This window comes from Hoplias malabaricus, chromosome 3, assembly GCF_029633855.1.
Source record: "Hoplias malabaricus isolate fHopMal1 chromosome 3, fHopMal1.hap1, whole genome shotgun sequence".
NCBI classification, from domain to species: Eukaryota; Metazoa; Chordata; class Actinopteri; order Characiformes; family Erythrinidae; genus Hoplias; species Hoplias malabaricus.
The window spans coordinates 73,117,229-73,134,728 of NC_089802.1; the positions used below are offsets into that span (position 1 = coordinate 73,117,229).

The 17,500-nt window shown below is 41.5% G+C and overlaps 1 protein-coding gene across 2 annotated transcripts in view; it reads right to left on the reverse strand.

The window, feature by feature from the left end:
* Window positions 1-17,500, reverse strand: part of kalrnb (kalirin RhoGEF kinase b) — a 97,251-nt gene that overhangs the window by 13,756 nt on the left and 65,995 nt on the right. Inside the window, exon 34 of one of the 2 annotated variants that reach the window (XM_066664878.1) lies at window positions 6,179-6,425. In XM_066664878.1, the coding sequence (XP_066520975.1) occupies window positions 6,179-6,425 (247 nt within the window). Of the gene's footprint in view, window positions 1-3,467; window positions 3,663-6,178; window positions 6,426-17,500 lie in introns of those variants that run through there. The other variant, XM_066664876.1, reaches the window with a different exon arrangement.

A 17,500-nucleotide genomic window follows, 5' to 3' on the forward strand; every position in this document is an offset into this window, starting at 1 on the left:
ACACACACATTCACTTACACTTACTTTGGAGTCGCCAATCCACCTACCAACGTGTATTTTTGGACTCCTCACAGAGGAGTCACCCGGAGCGGGAATCGAACCCACAACCTCCAGGTCCCTGGAGCTGTGTGACTGCGACACTACCTGCTGCACCACTGTGCCACCCTACATAATATCATACATTATATTATTATGTATGTTTTATTCTTAGGTACAGTGTCCCAAAACAGACTCACTAAGTGAAAATTTGTAGTGTCACTTGTGACATCCAGCGCCTTCTTTCAACTCTTCACTCTACCCTACTCAGTCCTCACTCTTCCTGTGTGTGTGTGTGCCCTCAGGCCAAATCTCAACTGAGCATGTGCTGAAATACAGTGTCTTATTGTCTACCTCGCCCTTACATTTCCTTGTTCTGTTCATCAGGCTAAAGGTGCTTCATCACTGACACCACCGTGACCACAGCAACAAGCTGACTGTGACCATGACAACAAAAAAAGACTGACAGTCTGATGATATGTCTTGTTACTGTGTTTCTGTCTAAACTGAACAAGAGCGGCTTTCACAGCACTGCCCTCACAAAAACATTTCATCGCCCACTGATCAAACACAACACACAGCATCGCCAGGGACATGTACCATGTTTAACAGAAAGGTCAGGCTGCCCCACGACGTATGTACAAATATGTTTTAGAGTGTTGTTATATGAGGTATAATTATAATAAAAATGTACTTTTATTTTAAAAATTTGCTACAAAATTAAGTATAAAACTCTATGTTCACGATCGCTAACATCTTTAAATAATCAAAACGAAAAACCTACTTTTGTAAATAATATTATCCCCAAGAACTTGATGTTCTGGCCATTTTTCATTTTTTTGAATTTTTTAAATGATATTAAACTAAAATAACAAAACGAGGAACAATCGAATGTTTGAACTGCAATGATATGTTACTCAAAAAATGCTTTAAAACATATCTGTACTCTTAAGACTTTTTTTTCCATGTATTCAGTGCGGTAAAACGCCACATATTGAAATAGTAATAATACTACAGAGCATTTAATTTAAGATACAGAGCATTTACAGAGCATAAAAATATATTAGGAGGTGTAGAAAGATTCTAGACCCTTGATCTCCAAGTGATTTGCCACAAATGAAGGGCAGAAAAGGGTATTTTGTTCCCCTGCTGTGCAGAAACACACTCTGCACCTCTGTGAAGGATTTAAACTTGATATTGGAACACTGCTGTGAGGATTTGACTGTATTCACCAACCAAACCTTACTGAGGTCAGGTAGTAATACTGGTTGATTAGTTCTGGAAAACAAACACCTCTCCAGGTGTTCCATGTTGTTCCATGACTCTAGAAAATAGTTCCTCTTCTCCACAACACAGCGCTGGGGATTTTGATAGAACCTCGGATGGATGGATGGCATTTGTGTGGACGGCAATATTCTGATATCAGCAGCAAAAGGAGCTGAAAATACTTAATGCCCCTGATTTCAGAGGAATACTGAAGAGCAGGTTTTGACAAGCTTTATTGTCTACACTGTGGAGTTTCTCTGCAGCAGTGGATAATAATATTTTAAATATGAATTGATATAATGCGGCCCTAAAACATTCTGCAGCTCTTCCATACAGGCAGGGGCTTGGCTGATTTATGGGTGTGAAAACATAGCAGAAAGCCCCGCTGCTGGCCAGGAAACACTTGACCAGAACCCTGAGGAGCTCTTTGGGTCAGTCTCTCTAAGAGGTGTGTTCAAAAAGCAGCTTTGAGTCTCTACAAACTGCTCGGGAACATCAAATGCAGCTCTGTGCTTCCTCTCAGCTTCAAAGCTGATGCAGCCCAGGAGCACTTGCTTGCTGATGGAGAAATCAGGTTATGAGAAAACAGTGCAAGCTTAAGGAGGTAGTTACACACAGGAATACGTACACAAACAATAACAGCATGAAACCCAAGAAATCCTTCCAATAATTAGGTCTGTCTCTATCACATGATGTCACCAAGGTTCTTTAAAGGTGTTTTTGGTGGCAACAAATGCAACCTAAGACTGCAGCAAATGCAACAGTATTTTATAGATCAACATGCTTGGAGGAGAATGCTGAACGCTGGCGTCCTGTGACTCTAAAAGTGTTTAGAGTCATTCATTCATTCATTCATTCATTATCTGTAAACGCTTATCCAAGTCAGGGTCGCGGCGGGTCCAGAGTCTACCTGGAATCATTGGGCGCAAGGCGGGAATACACCCTGGAGGGGGCGCCAGTCCTTCACAGGGCAACATGGACACACACACACATTCACTCACACACTCACACCTACGGACACTTTTTGAGTCGCCAATCCACCTGCAACATGTGTTTTTGGACTGTGGAAGGAAACCGGAGCACCTGGAGGAAACCCACGCAGACACAGGGAGAACACACACATATATATACACTGAGAAACCCTTAACACACACAGCAAACCTGAGGCAAGAACCCATGAGTTTCAGTGAATGAACAGAATCACCCAGTGATACCTAAGAGTCAGCAGTGTTCAGATCTCTCATACACTCCAGCAGACTTTTAGCACAGTCAGCAGGGTGTGTGAGTGTGTGCTGGTGAGGTCTAGAGTATGTAACGGTCAGCTGGAGCGTGGCCTCCTGGGCCTTTCTGAAAGATCAGGGTCCGGCTCAGTGTGCTGCTTTAGGAACACAACTTTAAAAACCCTACTGCCATATAGTTAGCATGATTATTAACTAACTCTAGAACAGCCAGCACTCCAATATCTGCACACTGACCTTATCAGCCTGAGACGTGTAGTTAAACTCAAAACACTCACACACACACACACACAAACACACATATGGGCAACCCACTCATACGGCACAAAGTCACACGGTACATGGGAAAGTAAAAGAGATAATCTCAGTCAATGTCAATGACAAACGTCCTTTTTCAGTAACTTTCCAGGGGAAGGAAATACATTTTTAATTTTTAATGTAGGTCAGTGTAAAAACCCAAGAATTCCAAGTAGTTTTGGAGCTTCTGTATCAAACCAATAATCATGAAAAATATTGGCACATTTTCAAAGCACAACTGGAATTTTCAAATTATTTAAAAGAGGCAAATATTGAAATTTGTTTTTTTTTCAGTATGCATCTATATACCCCTCAAAGGTGTCCCAAATGTGTCAATGTCACATATTATACTGGAGAAAAATAGGCAATACACACACACACACACACACACACACACACACACACACACGCACACACACACACAAACCACCAAATACACACATTCCTAAATAAACAACACTAAATAGTCTTTGGGGTGGTCTGTGAAAATGTATTTCCATGTAAATGCTGTAATTTTATATATAATGCAAACTAAGACATGTAATCCACACACACACACACACACATATAATACAAAAAAAATTACATACAAACACACTAAAAGACACACACCTAAAGTAAGTTACGCACCTGTCCCCTCACAACAGCAGAGCTTTCTAATAATCCAACTGTAACACTCTCCGCAAGACCCACATGACCTCCCACTCCGCATGCTGACCCACTTCTACCCCCAGCACATGGCCACACAGACAAGAGGAAAGAGAGACAGAAGGGATGGAGGGAAGGAGGTGGAGAGATAGAGGGAGGGAAAAAGAGAGAAAGTCTATGTCTAACTCAGTGTAGGTCAATACTGAAAGTTCAGCCTGTCCTCCTCTACTCCACACAGAGCGAGAGGAGGGACCAGGGGGTGGGCGGGGAGAGAGAGAGAGAGAGAGAGTGTTAAATACATAATATAAGCTACAAGAGGAAGAGAGAAAGTGTGATAGAGGAAACGAGACAACATGACAACAAGGTAGGAGAAGAAAGGAGAAGAGAGAATAAGAGAACAGGAGAGAGAAACAGGAGAAAGAAATAGAGGAAAAGAAGGAGAGAACATGAATAAGAGGGTAGAAGAGAGAAAATAGGGGTGAGTGAGAGAACTGAGAGACAAATAAAAAAATATTAACGACACAGACAGAAAACGAGAAGAAATTGCAAGAAACGGAGAGAATTGAGAGACAGAAAACCCAGACAGTGTATATAATGGTAGCTGTGAAATGGTGGAATGTCACAGGTGTAATTTGAATAAGTAACTAATCACCTGCAGGTAATGTTTCAACCACAGTCCAATACACGAAGAAACACAAAGAGCCATTAATGGCACATTACAGAGAGACATTTTTTACAGGTAAAACAAGGAAGAGTGAGAGTGTGTGTGTGTGTGTGTGTGTGTGTTTGTCTCTCCTGTTATAAACAGTTCAGAACTGCATACCGCAGTTGCCCACTTTAGAAAGGCTGGGTTTATATCATAATGTATGTGTGTGTATGCATGTGTGTGCGTGTGTGTGTGTGTGTGTGTGTCTGAGTGAATACCTCAAGCTACTTCCCCTTACCTACTTTTCTAAGGAGCAGACAAATTTAGTTCCAAAGCCACCCATACATGAAACAAATCTTTTTAACTTTCAATGTAAGTCAATGTAAAAATTGTATTCCAAGTCATTTTGGAGCATTTCTATTGGTCCATTCGTCATGAAATTTTCACACAGTGTGAAGGACAGCTGCTGGTTCAAATGATGTAGTAAAATAAAATGAGACACAATGGATATACTTTGGACAGCAATAGACTCCTTGACCACTAGCCACTAAAGCTAAATGTTACCTCTAATTCTAAACAAAGTAAGAAGGGGTTTAAACAAATTTCCCACTTTAAACATAATGGTCCACATCATGAAAATATTTCATGGTAAGGTCAGGTTTCACAGCCCTCAGCTCTCCAACAATGCCTTAGAGAAACTGATAGTGTCCAAAGCACAATGGAGTTTCTCGAGCATAAGCCTAGTTATTTACTTCTCATAACACGTTTATGGTAATCACGACACTCCTGGACTGCGGTTTACTGTAAATGACTTATAGGGGTTTTACCCAAAAGATCTGAAGCAGGATGTGCTATTGCTACTTAAAAATAAATATGATTACACAAGAACCTGAGTTAACTGAAAGAACTTTAAGGGAAGGGTAAAATAACAAAATAAACTTGAAATATTATAAGGAATGTAATATTGCCAAATGTAATCAATTAGTCAAGATACGATGGGAGTCTGAAGTCTGCTTAGCTAACTTAGCTAACATAGCTAACATGAAACCAAAGCTTATACACCAATACTTAGCATTGCGTACACTTCAAGACTAAATTATCATACATGAGGAGCAGGAACTAGAACTTGGCTCAGGTCTCCTAGTGTCCTATGGCAGTATTTGTAATTTTTTTTCTGAAAAATGGGCGAGTGCATTTTAATATTTATATTACTTTATATTGATGTGCAGCTAAACGTGAGGCCAATGACTGACTTTTCTCATGTAACCCCACTGGCTCTATGCCCCGCACCCATTTCCTTGGATTATTCTTAGCCCAGGTTTAAGTTAGTCTGGAGGTGTAAACAGACCAGGCCTAAAGGATGTTTAAACCTGAGGCTCACAAACAGAGGAAGAGAGGGGGAGACAAACAAGGGGAAGCTGGAGGGGGACAATACTGACCGCTGTGCTACTGATGACACTGGTGACAACGATGCTTAACACTGGGGCTGACGTTCACACACACACACACACACACACACACACACACACACACATAATATATATATATATATATATATATATATATATATAGACAGAGATGATACTGATACTGATGGCTTTGTTTTCTCCTCACACAGGACCAGGTCATGTGGGTTTAGTGCTTATATAACAGCGTCACTAATCAAGCCTTAGCCAACACAAGAGCCTCTTCATTAGGATCAAAGGCACTGCAGGGAACATACACCACTGTTTCAGTCATTAACATCTCCCATGATTCCCCACGTCTGGTAATTAATAGTTCCTCCATACTTTTTCTTTAACCCGACAGCACTGCTCTCATAAAGAACCAATATCCATATGCTGCAGTGCTTAGAGATCAGACCTAATCCTGGGATAAAACCTGTTTCAGTGGACTTCACTGGACATAAATAAACATCAATGGATTACACAGCTACCATTCATTTGAAAACTTGCACTGTGCTAAGTGGTGTGGTAGAGGGAGGGTGATTCTACTCAGGGTTAGCACTCGAGCCCATGTCTGTTTGTTCAACTGAAAGTGACCCTACCTTTGCCGCTGGGGAAGAAGCAGTCCATGTCCACGCTGCTGCGGGAGTGGGAGACGGACAATGTGCTGCAGGGCACCAGACCCTCTTGCGGGGGCGAACGCTCTGTGGTCCGCACCAGGCACCAGCCTGGCCGCTCCCCAGAGCGCTCCAGCACCTCCACCGTCTGACCAGACTGGACACTCAGTTCGGATGAACAACCGGCCACAAAGTCCTGCAGGACCAGCGTGTGCTCACAGCCCCCAGACAACTACAGCATCACCGGGAGGAGAGAGAGAGAGAGAGAGAGAGAGAGAGAGAGAGAGAGAGAGAGAGAGAGAGAGAGAGTAGTTGGAGTTGGTAAAGAAAAGGACAGTAGAAGGGAGAGAAACAGAGAGTATATTATTTAATTGATTAAAAGATAATAAAATCACTTGGTGATGCATGATCAATAACAAATAATATATCAAGCAAGGAAGGAACCAATGGGGGGGGGGGGGGGGGGGCAGTAGAGAATAAAAGAAAGAGAGCAATGACAAGGGAGTAAGTGAGATAGAAAAAAAAGAGTATAAAGAAAAAGAGAGTAGGAAGGAAACAGGGTATAAAGAAGAAACAGAGTAAATTGTAGAAGGACTGAGAGAGCAGAATAAGGAGTTGCTGATTGCAAGATCATATGGAAATACATTGCTGCACAAAAGTCAGAGACCACCCTGCGTGTGTTTATATTTGACAGCAATTAAGAACACATTGCTCATTTTTCTGGAGTTAAAATCTAAAAGTAATGAAAATTACAACAATAAATAACAACAACAAAGTCAGAAATGCTCCAACACTGGGACTCCCAACAACCACGAAAAACCTGACAGAACACCAAAGAGTCTCTATCAAATAAACACTTCTTTGTTTAGAGATTTTTCTGTCTGTTTCTATTGGAAACTGAAAACCCAATGCTATGGGTCTGAAAGAATGTGGCACAGTCTAGAAGCTCCCAAGGAAAAATGGTGTTGTTCTCAGAACAATAAATTGGCTGCCCCAGTGATCAGACCTCAGCATCACAACGTGTTGGGGATTATTTGGACTGTGACGAGCAGAAAATACAAACGATTTCTGAGACTGAAATGTAGAGGTGCAGAAAAAATATCCCTGCAGATTTCTTTGAGAAATGAAATGTGTTTCCTGGAAGGAATAGAAGCTGTATTGAAGACAAGGCATGAACACATAATTAGTTGTTCAGACTTCTGTGTACATTTCTATAAAAATGTTTCCAGACATATTTCCTGTTGCTGAAAATGAGCCATTTGTATTATATTTTTAATGGCTGTTTTGACTAGAAATAAAATAAATGAAGCTTGGGCTTTGTCGTCTCCTCATTAATGTATAGACTGACATATAAGTTCTTTAAGCAATTACAGCAAATGACAAATAAAGTGAACGCAAGAAACAGAAGGATATGATTCTCTATATTATGAAACAGCCATTATTCTGACACCTAGTGGTCCGAATGTGTCAGAGATTCTGCACTAGAACATGGACACCCACATGGGGGGGGGGGGGGGGGGCTGCTCTGTGGAGCATAAACTGGATCATTCTGAGTTGAATCTGGAGAAAAAATGTAAAACAATTAACAATCAGTTTCATAAACATTATTTGCTAATTTTAGGTGGCAAAATGAGTTATTGCTCAATGGCACATTTGACACACAAATAGGTTTGTTTCCAAGCATTGCTGGAACACCACAAAGACTTCTTCTGAGACATATCCTTAACTCATCCAAACTACTACTTACCTAACCCTAACACTTCCCTTTACCCCTGAACGTAACACATCGTATTCAGCCTGTGGTCCCCATAAGGAACTATCCACAATGAAAGAGTGTCAATTTTTTGGCTTTCTATGTGATACATTTGTGGGACACACACACACACACACACACACACACACACACACACACACACACACACACACACACACACACACAGCTAGATTTAAGTGCATGAAATTAGCTACACAGACCAAAACTGTGGCTGGGAGCATAAGACTTGTGACTCTCACTTTTGAGAGCAAATGAGTCAGTAAATAAGTGAAAGAGGAAGAGGTTGGTTTATACAGCTGTGCTTATTTTCCCTCCACAGCCAAACCCTGATCTACTTCCCTGCCCCTCCCCACCAGTAACCTTTAACCCCTGCCCCAGAGCATCAACCATATCGTAAAGGGGACATAGTACGAAAAAATAACATGTTCAATTCATGTGCGCCATTAATTTAGAAATCTGAAGCCTACCAACTCAAATGTGAAATAAGGCAAGCCAGTCAAACCCAGTCAGTTTTTGTGGGGTGCCTAAGGCAGAAAACATGAGTTAAAACAATTCCCATTTTCTACCCTTATTAAAAGTCCAAGAATCTGCAACAGATGTTAGATTTTGGCTCTGGGCTTTTACTATTTACAAACGGATTATCTAAATGCCTATTAACTCATGCTAATATAGAAGTGGTCACAATGCTGAGAGACAGGCCCATGTGGTCAGGACTTAATAAAAGGTAATGACTTAAGTTGTCATCATGCAGAATACTCACTTTTACTTGGAAAAGCAACAAAACATGTCATTTGACCAGAGACACACAACATTGTGCCTTACACTTGGTATTTGTTTTTAATTTTACAGTTATTTTTGGGCTCCCTGGATATTATTATGAGGCATTTTTTAAAGTATGCGCGTACAGTGTGTGGGTGTGTCTGCTTATTCTGGTGCCGGCTTGTGCATAAGTGTGTGTGTGTGTGTGTGCACTGAATGTCTGCAGCTTCTAATTAACTATGCACTTAATGCCATTCTAGAGTGAGTGAAACTATTTGATTTATTGCAACAGAGTCCCCAAAGAACAAGGGACACAGAAAGAGAGTGAGAGTGAGAGAGAGAGAGAGAGAGAGAGAGAGAGAGAGAGAGAAAGAGAGGGAGAGGGAGAGAGAAAGGAGGGATGAAGATGAGAAGGGGAACGCCCTCCTCCAGGGACAGAGCTGTGTTTTCCATCCTGATTTACCACAGCTGGCCAGGAATACCCGCCATATGGAGCACACAGCTTTCCACGTGGAGAGATTTTGCAAAATCACAGAGAAAAAGAAGACCTCTCTAAGTGTTCTGACTCAAATAATGCTTCTGAAATGTTCTAGGTCAACACTGTTTCTGATCATAGACGTAATATACACTAAATGCCCAAAGATGTTGAACCCGCTTCCAGTGAATTCAGCTACTTCATGGACACAGATGTTCAAAGTGCACACATGGCTTGTATAATCTACATAGAAGAGCAAGAAACATTGTAGCTGCACATGAGCCTAAGGCCACAATGCACTCACTCTCACACACACACACACTTGAACCATTTCACACCACTAATTCCCCAGATTTATTCCTGTTCATCATCTAAACCCTCTGTAGACACGTTTCATAGGTCCACTGATCACTGTTTATAGTAAATAATAGGGCTTTATTTGTGTTGAAAACCTTGTGGTGCATGATTCATATTTCCGTCATTTTAAAGAAATGTAAGTCAATACATTTCTCTATAATTAAACATGTTATACCAAACCTCTCTGATAGACTCCTTTTACATCTGAAAGAATGAATGATTACTTTTGTATTCCTCTTTAACGTCTTTTCCATCTAACAGTAGCTAGTTTAGGGAAATAAGGAAACTGCTTGGGCAACGCAAATTAATACAAGGGAAAGTTTAACTCTTTCTAAAGTCTAATTTTTCTTACCAACATGAATTCATTCATTCATTCATTATCTGTAACCCTTATCCAGTTCAGGGTCGCGGTGGGTCCAGAGCCTACCTGGAATCATTGGGCGCAAGGTGGGTATACACCCTGGAGGGGGCGTCAGTGCTTCACAGGGCAACACACTCACACACACCTACGGACACTTTGAGTCGCCAATCCACCTACCAACGTGTGTTTTTGGACCGTGGGAGGAAACCGGAGCACCCAGAGGAAACCCACGCGGACACTGGGAGAACACACCAAACTCCTCACAGACAGTCACCTGGAGCGGGACTGGAACCTACAACCTCCAGGTCCCTGCAACACTACCTGCTGCGCCACCGTGCCGCCCTCCATCATGGCTTATGTTGTTCAAAATGTAATGAATGTTAACCTCCTTGCTGTCATTAGAATAGTACTGTTATTAACGAAAATACAGGTTATTTACCACAATAATTTTACCAACCTAAAATCATTACACAACAGGTTACTGGGGTATTAGAAGTACAGTAAATGTATTGGCCATTGTGCTTGCACACAGAGGAATTTGTTCTCCGCATTTAGCCCAGTTTGTGCAGTGAAACACACATTTACACACACTAGTGAACACTAGGGGGCAGTGAGCACAGTGAGAGCCCGGGTGGCAGTTGGGGGTTAGGTGCATTGCTCAAGGGCACTTCAGTCCTGAACTTCCAGCAACCTTCCGTTTACAAGCCGCAATCCCTAACCACCAGGCCACGGCTGCCCCCACCACGTAAGACTTAATTTATTTTATTTATATATGAGTAATACTGAAAAAGTCCCATTTCAAATCAAGTATATCTATTGTTCTCTTTTGCTCGGCTGTGTATTGTGGAATGGTTTTATTTGTATAAAGTCCTTTTATCAGATTGAAAGGTTTGGCCGTAACAGATAAATCTGACTGGCCAAACACACTGAACACAGCTCAGGCGGCCACTCCCTCCAGAGCTGGAGAGAGAAAGCCCACTCCAAGAGTGAGCTCATGCTTAGAGCCACTCAAAACACATGCACATACACACTCATACACACAGGACCATAGGGTGTCATATGTACAAATACATGAAATGAGACAGGAATGAGCTTGAGGAGAAAAATATGCTCATTATAATGAGAAATCGTGGATATTACAGTAAATATACATATTATTAGTGTATATAATTAAAATAATCCTGTAATAGCAGTGTGTGTGTGTGTGTATGTGTATGAGAGAGAGAGAGAGAGTGAGAGAGAGAGAGAGAGAGAGAGAGAGAGAACGACTGAGTTAGAATGAAGTATTATAATCATAAGGTGATAATGCCTCATTACAGGACTCTTTAAAAGGATTCTAAATCAAATAAATAAATAAATCTCAGAATAAATCAATATCTGACAAAGGCAGAAGACGTGGGTTAAATTCCCTGCTCATGTAAACACACATATGGGTAATTATGATATAAAAGCTGTAAAATACATCTTCTCTGGGGAATGTTTTACCCTACAACATCCTCATCTGTTCATTTAAATCCCAGGTATCAGACTGCACAATAGTATAATAGACAAAACTCTTCAGACATCTGGTTCCTATCCCGAACACTGTGAATAATTCTGTCCCACCAAGTTTCTCTAGAAAGGAGCATTTCACATCCAACCACTCCCAACAACTTTGTTTACATCTTGAACATTTAATTATGCAGATGTTCTAAAAAATTGATGAAAGTCCCCTTTAAAAAACAAAAAGGCACACACACACATATGCATCCACACAACCACGCGAAACTCCCTTACATCACCTCCCCACCTCCTACACACACACACACCCACACACACAAAATGACGAGAGATGGAAATAAGGACTCCTCCCTGAAAGCACACAGAAAGCATGCTTCTCTTTTTCACACATCACGTCTACACACTAAGTCCAACTCAAAGCTCTGTTTTTGATTTCAGCCTTGAGTTCGAGAAATGTACACTCTGAATCAATGCTAGCAACACACTGCTGTCAGTGCAACACCAATCTGGAGTGACCTGACCTTCCAGTGAAAAAACATGTCATCATTATTACAACAACATATATTTTAATGGATGAAATTTGTATACAACTTTATCTCATTTAACATCATGTGACACCTGGCGTTGGTAGTAACATTTACTAAGGTACTTAGGCACTTAAGTACAGATGGTACAGAAGTTCTGATGGCGTTGTACTTTGCTTGAATACTCCAGGGCAGTTATGACAGCATTATTTAGTACTCAACTAGGCTTTAACATTCATAACCATTCAGTAAGTAATGATAATGGCAAAAAATATAGCTGAGTAACAAGCAGATTAGTTAAGTATTTGCAAGCTGTAATTGTAAACTGTAACTTCTACCCAAGTAAAATAATCATATACCTGTTGCACAACTACATTTTAGGCATTTTTTGTTACTGATTGCTTTGTGTTGAAACATTATTATGCTTTGGCAAAAGAGCCACTGCTGCTTCTGATTTCATGATTTTTGACGTTTAAATTAAGATGAAGACTGCACCAAAATCGAACACATGGCATAGTAAGAATATTCTCTACAGTTCTATATTCAATACTTGTCTACAGCAGAAAAGCAATGAAATCATTTCAGATGATACCACAAAACAATAAGCAGTTAGGCTCAAGCCCAATATATTTTCTCTATATTTTATATACCGTGCCAGTCTAAAGTCACATATACAACTTTTAAACACTTGTATAAGTTGTACTTACATGTCTGGTTCCCTTAAGCTGTCTGAAGTGCATCCACTTGGGCATGATAACTTCAGCTTTCTCCCATTCAAACAAACAAGTCAACAACTGGCAAAATGATCCCCTCTCTGATTGGCTGCCTGTTGGGTACAGAGTCTAGTCCCACCCCTAAATCTAACTCTGGGGAAGATGTCTGTGGGTGGCTACATGCTACCAGGCCTCTGGCATTCTGGATTACATTTCCACAACTAAAGACAGACTCTACTGAGGTCTGAAGACTGATTGCAGCCCTGCCCAACTCAGAGAGAGAGAGAGGGAGAGAGAGAGAGAGAGAGAGGGAGACAGAGGGAGAGACTGGGTTGAGTCCTGTGACTGGGGACTTAACGTGTTACTCAATCACATGAGGAAAAAGTGAGGTCAAATAGCATCAGAGGGTGCATAGGATCTAATTAGGCAATTCTCTGATACATACTCAGCCAGGTTAATCAACACAACACATACACACTGACTGTCATCAAATCTATCAAAAGTGAATGTCTGTTCAATGTAAACAGCACACGTTATGTAGTGTTTCGAAAAACAGATATGTGAGGGGCACAAAAAGGTACTTTCTATTTGTCCTGGGAAAGATTTAGTGATTTATGATTACGATACACGGCTTAGTTGACTTCCCAATTCAGAGTTTCAAAATGAATGTTCCTGCTATGTGAAATTTTAGGTAAATCACGGATAGACAACACACCCATACATGTTTGTTTCTGTGACTTGTGGGGACTTTACACAGAATTACATGAATTACCCTAACTTTAATTATAACTATGGGTGGTATAAACATAATCATCATCCTAATAACAAACTTACACTAACCTTATGACATGGCAATATTTACACTGTGGGGACGAAAGTTTCCAAAGTGACATATACCTGGCGTAACACACACAAACAGCCTCTTTTTCAAATGTTAATATGAAAAGCGCTATTGGTGTTAGGATTGTACAGAACTACATATTAGAAACAGGACTTGGAAAAAAGCCAAAAGAATATTAGCAGCATGTAGAAGAATAAACTTGAAAAAATGTAGTAGCTTCATATGATTTTCAGATGAGCTAACAATAAAATTAGTCAGTACAATGCTAGATGCTGATGAGATGGTCTTCAATGCGTATTATTTTCTTTGCTAGCTGAACCTTGATAACATCAGCAGTTAATCTTTCATTTAAATTAATTTAACGTAATTATTTTTAGGGCGGCACGGTGGCGTAGCAGGTAGTGTCGTAGTCACACAGCTCCAGGGGCCTGGAGGTTGTGGGTTCAATTCCCGCTCCGGGTGACTGTCTGTGAGGAGTGTGGTGTGTTCTCCCTTAGTCTGCGAAGGTTTCCTCCGGGTGCTCCGGTTTCCTCCCACAGTCCAAAAACACACGTTGGTAGGTGGATTGGCGACTCAAAAGTGTCCGTAGGTGTGAGTGTGAGTGAATGTGTGTGTGTCTGTGTTGCCCTGTGAAGGACTGGCGCCTCCAGGGTGTATTCCCGCCTTGCGCCCAATGATTCCAGGTAGGCTCTGGACCCACCTCAACGCTTACAGATAATGAATAAACAATTATTTTTAATTGCATATTTGACTCTTGCAGTGAATGATCATTTATCATAATAAATATATACCATAATTAAAAAAAAAACATTTAAAACCTGATAATTATCATGTCACTGGACAGTTCCAAAATGAAATCTAAATATAATCTATATGTGTTTTTAATGACTAAGAATAGAGCAAAAATGCAGTTGAACGTCTGACTGAGGGGACATCTAAAAATCATGAGGCTGAGCTGATTCAGTCACTTGCTGTAACCACCTGACCATCTGACCACTGCGACAACCACAGAGTGGGCTGGCATCAAATCACTGTCTATTTCACACACACACACACATACATACACATGCAAGCACACACACACAAACCCACCCACCACCAGACACAAACACACACACACGCACTGGAAATTCAGAGACACAAATATAAACAGAAATGCCAACTGCACAGAAAAAAAGTCGTGTTTGGTATTTATTTTATACTTTCTATTCCAAGTGCTATAGAACCCACACAGCCACCCACATACACACCCTCATACACACACAAGCATGCACGCTCTCTCTCTCTCTCTCACACACACACACACACACGCCAAAACCAAAAACCTCAATGACATCTGTGTCCAAGTACAATCTCAGTGTTACAATAACTCCTTAGAGACAGTTACAGAGCATGACAGGGGGAATGAGAGAGAGAGAGAGAGAGAGAGAGAGTTAGTTAAAAATAGACATTATACTGAATACTGTCAAAACAAGCCCCTGTTTATATTTAATGTCTGCAGCCTGTAAAGAGAGAGAGAGAGAGAGAGAGAGAGAGAGAGAGAGAGATAGACTGTGGTTTGCAGTGTTATGTACTTAGTCAAACATATATCTGAAGATTCCAAGAATCCAACACTTCTTCTGAAATCGTCTTCATACAGTATGTCCCACACCTTCCTTTTGCTGTCTATTTTTAAGTTAGAGACTTTACAGTAGATGCTGGAACAGTTCTGTGAGGATCTGATGGCATTCTGCCATAACGTGAGGTACTGATGTTGAACAATTAGTGCATCAACAAACACCATTCCTAATCATCACTAAGGTGTGTGCCGCTCAGAACCAGTGCTCAGCAGTTTTTCTGGCAAACTGTCCTCAGATCAGAGGACACTGCTGAGTTTCTGACTGAAGGAGGGGTTTAGTGAGTGACAGAATGAAACCAGACGGTAAAGAGACGTGAAGAAAGAGGAAGGAGAATCTGTGATTCATGCCATCTATAAAAATAGTAGCATACAGAGGACAAACACCAACCCTCACAATGCTGAGTGCCAATCTGACAATTACACCAACCACTAAATACACACTGTGTCAAACAAAACACAGAAGGAATATGCCCGAGCTGGCTTTGACTGGGGATGTATCAAATGCGCTCTATTTTTGAGAATGTGGTGAGTTATTGTAGACAAAACTACAGCACGAAAGTTTTAAGAGGCTCTGTGTGTTTTTACATTTAAATTAGATTTAATTATTTTTAAACCACACTAAGTAGCAAACAACATTTATAAAAGAGAATAACTATATCGTTTATATATTTTCTCTAAAGTGCAACATCCATTAAATGACTGCAGTATGAGTGGGGGGGGGGCACGGTGGCGCAGCAGGGAGTGTCGCAGTCACACAGCTCCAGGGGCCTGGAGGTTGTGGGTTCGATTCCCGCTCCGGGTGACTGTCTGTGAGGAGTGTGGTGTGTTCTCCCTGTGTCCGCGTGGGTTTCATCCGGGTGCTCCGGTTTCCTCCCACAGTCCAAAAACACACGTTGGTAGGTGGATTGGTGACTCAATAAAAGTGTCCGTAGGTGTGAGTGTGTGAGTGAATGTGTGTGTGTCTGTGTTGCCCTGTGAAGGACTGGCGCTCCCTCCAGGGTGTATTCCCGCCTTGCGCCCAATGATTCCAGGTAGGATCTGGACCCACAGCGACCCTGAACTGGATAAGGGTTACAGATAATGAATGACTGAATATAAGTGGGACCTCATTATGCTCCATAGAGTGGGTCTCCATATATCTGATCTATCCAGGTCACTAGGTGTCAGTATAATGGCTAAAGGTTTCATACTCTGAAGATGTAGCACTGGATTAAATGAATGACTGTATCTTTCAGATTAGGAGTATTGACACACTCTCCCACTGTTGAATCTGTCACATACTCCCACACACACCTGCATACATACGCATTTCCAGATGCACTCCATGACTGAGTTTCCATAGTTAAAACATTACTGGACATACATACAAACACTCAGACACTTCCTCTAATCTCCCACACACAGTTGATGACAAATGTAGCCAAACAGATCTGTTACATTCCTGTCACACTTTAAAAGAAGTCACCCAGTTATGAAATTCTATAGCTAGTTTCAGTTAAAACAGCCGTCAAGTAAGTTACATAATATCGAGGAGAAAGAAATGCATGACATATATTCATTCATTAATTATCTCTAACCGCTTATCCAGTTCAGGGTCGCCGTGGGTCCAGAGCCTACCTGGAATCACTGGGCGCAAGGCGGGAATACACCCTGGAGGGGGCGCCAGCCCTTCACAGGGCAACACAGACACACACTCACATTCACTCACACCTACGGACACTTTTTTTGAGTCACCAATCTACCTACCAACGTGTGTTTTTGGACTGTGGGAGGAAACCAGAGCACCCGGAGGAAACCCACGCAGACACAGGGAGAACACACCACACTCCTCACAGACAGTCACCCGGAGGAAACCCACACGGACACAGAGAGAACACACCACACTCCTCACAGACAGTCACCCGGAGGAAACCCACGCAGACACAGGGAGAACACACCACACTCCTCACAAACAGTCACCCGGAGGAAACCCACACGGACACAGAGAGAACACACCACACTCCTCACAGACAGTCACCCGGAGGAAACCCACGCAGACACAGGGAGAACACACCACACTCCTCACAAACAGTCACCCGGAGCAGGAATCGAACCCACAACCTCCAGGCCCCTGGAGCTGTGTGACTGCGACACTACCTGCTGCACCACCATATTTAAATAAGATTTAATTATTTTTATACCACACTAAGTAGCAAACGATATTTATAAAAGAGAATAACTATATCGTTTTTATATTTTCTTTAAAGTGCAACATCCATTAAATGACTGCAATATAAGTGGGACCTCATTATGCTCCATAGAGTGGGTCTCCATATATCTGATTTATCCAGGTCACTAGGTGTCAGTATAATGGCAAAGGTTTCATACTCTGAAGATGTAGCACTG